Source organism: Ranitomeya imitator, chromosome 8 (assembly GCF_032444005.1).
Source record: "Ranitomeya imitator isolate aRanImi1 chromosome 8, aRanImi1.pri, whole genome shotgun sequence".
Classification (NCBI taxonomy): domain Eukaryota; kingdom Metazoa; phylum Chordata; class Amphibia; order Anura; family Dendrobatidae; genus Ranitomeya; species Ranitomeya imitator.
In genome coordinates, this window is record NC_091289.1 from 164116282 (window position 1) to 164122690 (window position 6409).

The 6409-nt window shown below is 40.5% G+C and overlaps 1 protein-coding gene across 1 annotated transcript; it reads right to left on the reverse strand.

The window, feature by feature from the left end:
• Positions 1–899: 899 nt before the first annotated feature.
• LOC138648211 (regulator of G-protein signaling 16-like) lies at positions 900–4077 on the reverse strand. Its single transcript, XM_069737733.1, has 4 exons — positions 3850–4077; positions 3314–3375; positions 2904–3070; positions 900–1913 (listed from the first exon to the last, which is right to left on the reverse strand). The coding sequence occupies exons 1-4, from the start codon at positions 3996–3998 to the stop codon at positions 1716–1718; spliced, it is 576 nt and encodes a 191-aa protein (XP_069593834.1). The 5' UTR covers positions 3999–4077; the 3' UTR covers positions 900–1715.
• Between the last annotated feature and the right edge of the window lie 2332 nt (positions 4078–6409).

Below are 6409 nucleotides of genomic sequence, written 5' to 3' on the forward strand. Positions count from 1 at the left end.
ATGGGCTGCGTTATACCGCGACATAACCCCTATTATTGGGCGCTCATCACCAACGCATGCCATAATCGGCATGCGCTAGCGACGTGCCGTCATTCAGTGACGGAGTCTCAGACACGGGCTGCAGCATCTGAGGCTCCGTCACCGCTAGCACAGATGAATCATCTCCACTAGCGGTATAGCATAACGCGATGGCGTGTATGCTGTAGCATTAACGCAGCCCGTCAACGCTATGCGTTGAACGTGGTGATGAGCGAATATACTCGTTTCTCGAGATTTCCTGAGCACGCTCGGGGGTCCTCCGAGTATTTTTTAGTGCTCGGAGATTTAGTTTTTTCGCTGCAGCTGGATGATTTACAGCTACTAGCCTGCTTGATTGCATGTGGGGATTCCCTAGCAAACAGGCAACCCCCACATGTACTTATGCTGGCTAACAGATGTAAATCATTCAGCTGAGGTGATGAAAACTAAATCTCCGTGCTCAGGAAATCTCCAGTAACGAGTATATTCGCTCATAACTAGTTGAACGGGCTGAGTTAACACAATGTGAACCTGGCCTTACAGTGATAGCTTGTTACAGTTACTTCTGACGTCCTTTCAGTCAGGTGTTGCAGTCACAAGATAGCGGATCGAGACTGAAGTGGCGCCGGGAACAGCTGAAGATGGCAGGTGGTGAGTATAAGACTAAGGTCAGAGAACTTTAGAGTAATGGCACCATTTCAGTTCTAAAATATAATAAAATGCTGTAGTGGTTCTTTAATGGCTTTCCAAGTGGTATAGGCTTTAAGAGGTTAACCCTTGAAGTGCGTGGTGGGGTATATATACTTACAAGTTTATTAAGAAGACTATAATCATAATACACAACTCCCAATAGAAATGCAAAAAAAAACACAAGCCAAAAATGTATTTAAAAAAATATTTATTAACTTAACAGTTTTATACATTTAAATACACAAAAATCAATGTATTTACCAGAAATACAATGTATACATTGCACACAGCCATCTCTGCATACAGATATCGTACAGATGTAAAGGTACTATAATGGGGTCGCTGCCCACGCTCCAAACAAATTCAACAAGTGTCTGTTTCCTGTTTGCTGAGGCCCTGAGTCCAGGAATGTGGCTCACATTATACATCGTTTCCTATTTCCTCACATTCTTCTTGCTATAGTAATTGGATACCATTATTACTACCGCTAATATACTTGGCAGCCTCCAAGTCTCAAGTCTCAAGACCATTTCCTGATGATTGACCAATTAGTCTTCTACCTCGCCAATTGAAAATAACAATTTCTTTCCTGGCAGTAGGAAAAAAAAAAACAATTGCGGAAGGATGTGACACTTATCAGTCCAGACACATAGCACAAACATGGAGACAAAAGATAGGGATCGCAGTGAGACTTCTGGAGTCTCCTGGAGAAGATGGTGTCAGTCCTGGAAATATCCCCATGCTAATAATGGATTAGAGGCGTCAGCTTGTGTAAGCACCATCACATCATGGCGGATTACGGATGAGAATAAGGAGCCACAGATTCTTAAACTCATTTTGGATCTTCTTTTGGGTCCCCAACATGATGGATTCAACTTAGAAGCCTTTGCTCTCCGATCAGTGCCCAGTCTCCAGAATACATGGCGTGGGGTGATGTCAGGAACCAGGTGGAGGTTCATCTACTGTGACCTCGATGATGTCACTTCCATCAGATTGTTCATTCCGCTTCATGTAAAAGATATTTTTAATTTCCTAATTGATGACTGTGCTAGGACTTGCTGATAGAGGGGTGATTTTAGGAAACGTGGGTAAGAGTCCTTCTCCATTAATACTCTGGTGTGTTCCTGTGCCGCGTCGAAACAATTTCGAGAGGCGACTGCTACTTGCTGACGTGTGAATTCTCTGGTCTGGTGATCAATATTCACCTATAAGGGAGAAAACACAAAGACGTTACATTGTGAGACTTCGATGTGGAGCAAACAATTCTGCAGAGCTGAGCATGGATTGCATGGCCTGACAATGCGATAGGTGGACTTGCAATTCTATTTTACACCGCACATAGCACATAGAGATGTGAATCCGCAGAACACAAAGCATAGAACATTCCAGCACTAGATCTACACCAGCGCAGTGCTTCGAGCCCATACTATGAGCTGCTTTTCATTCAACCAAATCCTGGAGGTTAGATTCACACATCGCGGATTTGGTGCGGATTTTCCATACCTAAAATCCACCGCATTGTACAGTAACAGCAAAGAGTTTTAATCTCATCCACATTCTTGGTGCAGAATCTGCTCAGACTATTTTTTTTTTTAAATGTCAATTTTTTTTTGTGCAGAATTAGAGTGAATTTTACCCTTTGCCATGAAAATAAAACAGCTGCATGTAACAAGCGCGGATTCTGCTGCTATGGAAAAATCCACACCAAATAAACCCTAAGATTACATTCCCACAATGACTTTTTTTATGTAAAAACAAAAATGCAAGTAACCTATTTTACTTAATGGGTGCAGAAAATCTGCACCAAAACCTCATCATATGGGAACGTAGCCTTAGAAGTCTCTCTGTATTGATTCTATTCTATGTGCAAAATCCTACATTTCGGAAATCAATTCTGCTTTAAACATTCCTTTGCTAAGTTATCTGTTTTATTGCATTTCAGATGCCTAAATGGACAGTCTTAAATGCATTCTGTTGTTCCCTGTTGTCAGCCACTTCAGGCTTGGACTTTAACAAGGTAAATGGTGGAACGTCCAGGAAACTTCTACCCCCATGACTTATAATAAATGATATTATTAGGATGTGTAATATTCCCGTGGCGACTATTTCGCTCTACCGTTCCAGGATATTTGGGATTCCGCTGCAGGAGCCTCATTTTTTTTTGTTATCATGACTAATGATAGCTCATTTCCTACCTCTCTTGGGGCTCCGGTCTGCAGGAATTCCTGAAATATGAACTGAGCTTTTCCAGGAAGTTTATTCGCCGAAGGCGTCTTTTTGTAGTCTTCACAGGCGACCCAGAACTCCAGGTTCTCCTCGCTGAATTCTGTCTTCAGGAAGGTGCGAAAAGCCGACAGACCATCTATAGAAACAGGCAAAGGGCAAGACCTTAGATAATGACTTCCATCACTCCTTTCCTTGATACATTTTACGTGTTTTACCCCTATAGGACTAATGGCTATTTTTCACACTGTATCATAATACTATATAAAATAACATAGTGCGATATTATTTATTTCATTATTTCTATGGCACCTTCTACATGTAGACGGCACTCATGCATTTTCTTAACCCCCCCTGAAACATTTTATTCTGAAAATCTCACCTTTGCTGCTAAGCAGTTGATTGAAAGATTCTTTCCATTTCATGGCTTCTTTCGTACAGTTTCTGGGAAGAGAGAGGAATAAAGTTCGCATTGATACAGAATCCTTAATAACATGATTAATCATTAATTTTGCTTGTTTTTTGTCGAGCCAAGACTTGCAAGGACTAAACCGAGCGGCATGAAAAGAATCAACAGCCGAGCTGACGCTTTTCCAGCAGCGCTGTGTATATCTTCAGAGCATATACAATGACTTCATAGCGTTCTACGCAGATGGGGGAGAATTAACCCACGCACATCCTAGTCAGTTATGAACGGCGCTACAACAAAGCCCACTCCATCTGCAGCTGCCGAGAGCATGGAATGACCCGCTGCACATGTACGAGATCAGTGATCTGATGGGAAATAATCATTTTATTTCCATAGCGCCAACATATTCCGCAGAACTCTACAGTCCCGAGCGGAATCATTTCGTATGAGCGGATCATTCTCAGTCGATTGTAGCATCCATTTTCTGCATGCCTCAGTCCTCATCTTACCTGTGATTGTCCTTCTTCTTGTACAAGCCGGAGGGCATGATCTTGTGCCCAACGTCCACTTTGTGAATGAAAGTGCCAATGGATGACCTTAGCTCCTTTGCTTTGTCACATAAAAAGGCATCTGGATTAAAGGAATTCAGGTACATCATTGTCCTCTGCGGGGTACGGATAGGTGTCGGGGTCTTCTCGTGTAAATCCCTAGCAGAAGATTATAATACTGATTCCCTGGCAGAAGGATCCTGCCTTATATCTGTGTGTGCACAAGGCTCAGCCCCTTGGTAGGAGGATCTGAGCGGAACAGGCAGGGGAGGAAAATAAGGCTGAAGAGGCTGAAACCTCCTCCTCCTCCCACGCCTGCTGTCTCAGGGCAGGTCGTACTGTGTGATACCAAGAGCCAGAACCCTACTTTCCGCAGCTCTTGTGTTCCAGGCATTCTGAAAATCAGAGAGGAGAACAATGAAGGACGCGACTGAAAGATGAAGACGATAAAGACGTATTAATACAGTCACCCCATAAATACGCATAGACTACCTATGGAAGATGATCACCCCGCTCATCCTGGGCTCTGCTCACACGTCCGTTAAGAAATTCCGTCTTTTTCCGTTTTTAGGGATAAATGATCTTCTGCATTCATTATGCAAATGGCAGCAGAAGAGATCATCCATTATTAGGTCGTTTGTCTGGATTACTGTTTTTAAGAATAGAGAAAAAGATTGCAATCAGGATTATATTTTTCGTTCTAAAGACCACTCACCAAACGGACTCCCTATTAATCAGTGGGGTCTTCTCTGTGTCAACTTGCATGACAGTGTGTTTTCACTTTGTCACTTTAGATAGGTAGATAGTAGATAGATAATAGATAAATAGATAATAGATAGAAAGATAGATAGAAAGATAATAGATAGATAATTGATAGATAGATTGCTTGATTGATAGATAATAGATAGATAGATAATAGATAGAATGATTGATAGATAGATAGATAGATAGATAATAAAAAGATAGATAATAGATAGATAATAGATAATTGATAGATTGATTGATAGATTATAGATAGAGAATCAGATAAATAATAGATAGGTAGATAGATAATAGATAGATAATTGATAGATAGATTAATAGATAGACAATAGATATAAAGTTAGATAATAGATAGATAGATAGATAATTGATAGATAATAGATAGGTAGATAGATAGATTAATAGATAGATAATAGATAGATAGATAGATAGATAGATAGATAGATAGATAGATAGATAGATTGATAGATGATTGATAGATAGATAGATAGATAGATCAATAGATAGATAGATAGATGATATATAGATAGATAGATAGATAGATACAGTAGATAGATAGATTGTTTGTTTGATAGATAGATTAATAGATAGATAATAGAAAGTTAGATAATAGATAGATAGATAGATAGATAGATAGATAGATAGATAGATAGATAGATAGATAGATAGATAGATGATAGATAGATAGATAGATATGGGCTAGATAGATTAATAGATAATAGATAGATAGATAGATAGATAGATAGATAGATAGATAGATAGATAGATAGATAGGGCTGTGCTATGTTGGCATAATACTTATATAAATAGATAGAAATGTGTCAGTATCACATAACATGAGCAGGGAACAGGGCATCTACTTGCTTTATTAGCTTTGGGGTTCAGCCTTCCCTCTCCCTGATCAGAATATTAGGTGCTCGGAGTCCTATAGAGGTGTACGGGGTCATGTGCACACAAGGCTCTGACGTACCGTTAATCCTCACTTCTATATCTCTCGACGCCTGTTCCTTCTATAAGGATGCGCCTCCACGAGAGCTCTCAGCCTTTGAAGGATAAGTCTCCTCCGCTCGATGGCGATGAGTGGTATAACGGGTCTCTCTTGTGCCTGGATTTGCCCTAGCACTACGTTAATGCCTGTGGAAAATAAATATTAAAATTATGAGTTACGGTGGAAGATACGGAAAATACACAGAGAAATCATGGTGTCAATCTTTTTTAATTTTAGATAGTTCAGGAATGATTACAGTTTTACGTAGGTTTCTAAATTATAGTACACAATGCCAGTCTGCTGCAACTAAAGCTAAAGGATTATTGCCTTGTATTAGATCTTTATTCATCTTCAAATGTATTTATTTATTTTGATGTGTTTTACTCATTTATATAGCACCATTGATTCCACAGCGCTTTACATTCATCATCATCGCTGTCCCCATTGGGGCTCACAATGTACATTCCCTATCAGTATGTCTTTGAAGTGTGGAAGAAACTGGAGAAATCGGCAGAAACCCAAGATAACACGGAGAGAACATACAAACTGCTTGCAGATGTTGTCCTTGGTGGGATTTAAACCCTTAAGGTACCGTCACATTTAGCGACGCTGCAGCGATATAGACAACGATGCCGATCGCTGCAGCATCGCTGTTTAGGTCGCTGTTTGGTCGCTGGAGAGCTGTCACACAGACAGCTCTCCAGCGACCAACGATGCCGAAGTCTCCGGGTAACCAGGGTAAACATCGGGTTACTAAGCGCAGGGCCACGC

Bases quoted from the DNA above. Each gene is read 5' to 3' on its own strand.
- LOC138648211 (XM_069737733.1), bottom strand. From the start codon at position 3,998: ATGATGTACCTGAATTCCTTTAATCCAGATGCCTTTTTATGTGACAAA. The intron at 3,376-3,849 runs GTAAGATGAGGA...CTCTCTTCCCAG, and splicing joins AAGAAGAAGGACAATCACAG to AAACTGTACGAAAGAAGCCA. The intron at 1,914-2,903 runs GTAGGAAATGAG...TCTCCCTTATAG, and splicing joins AGACCGGAGCCCCAAGAGAG to GTGAATATTGATCACCAGAC.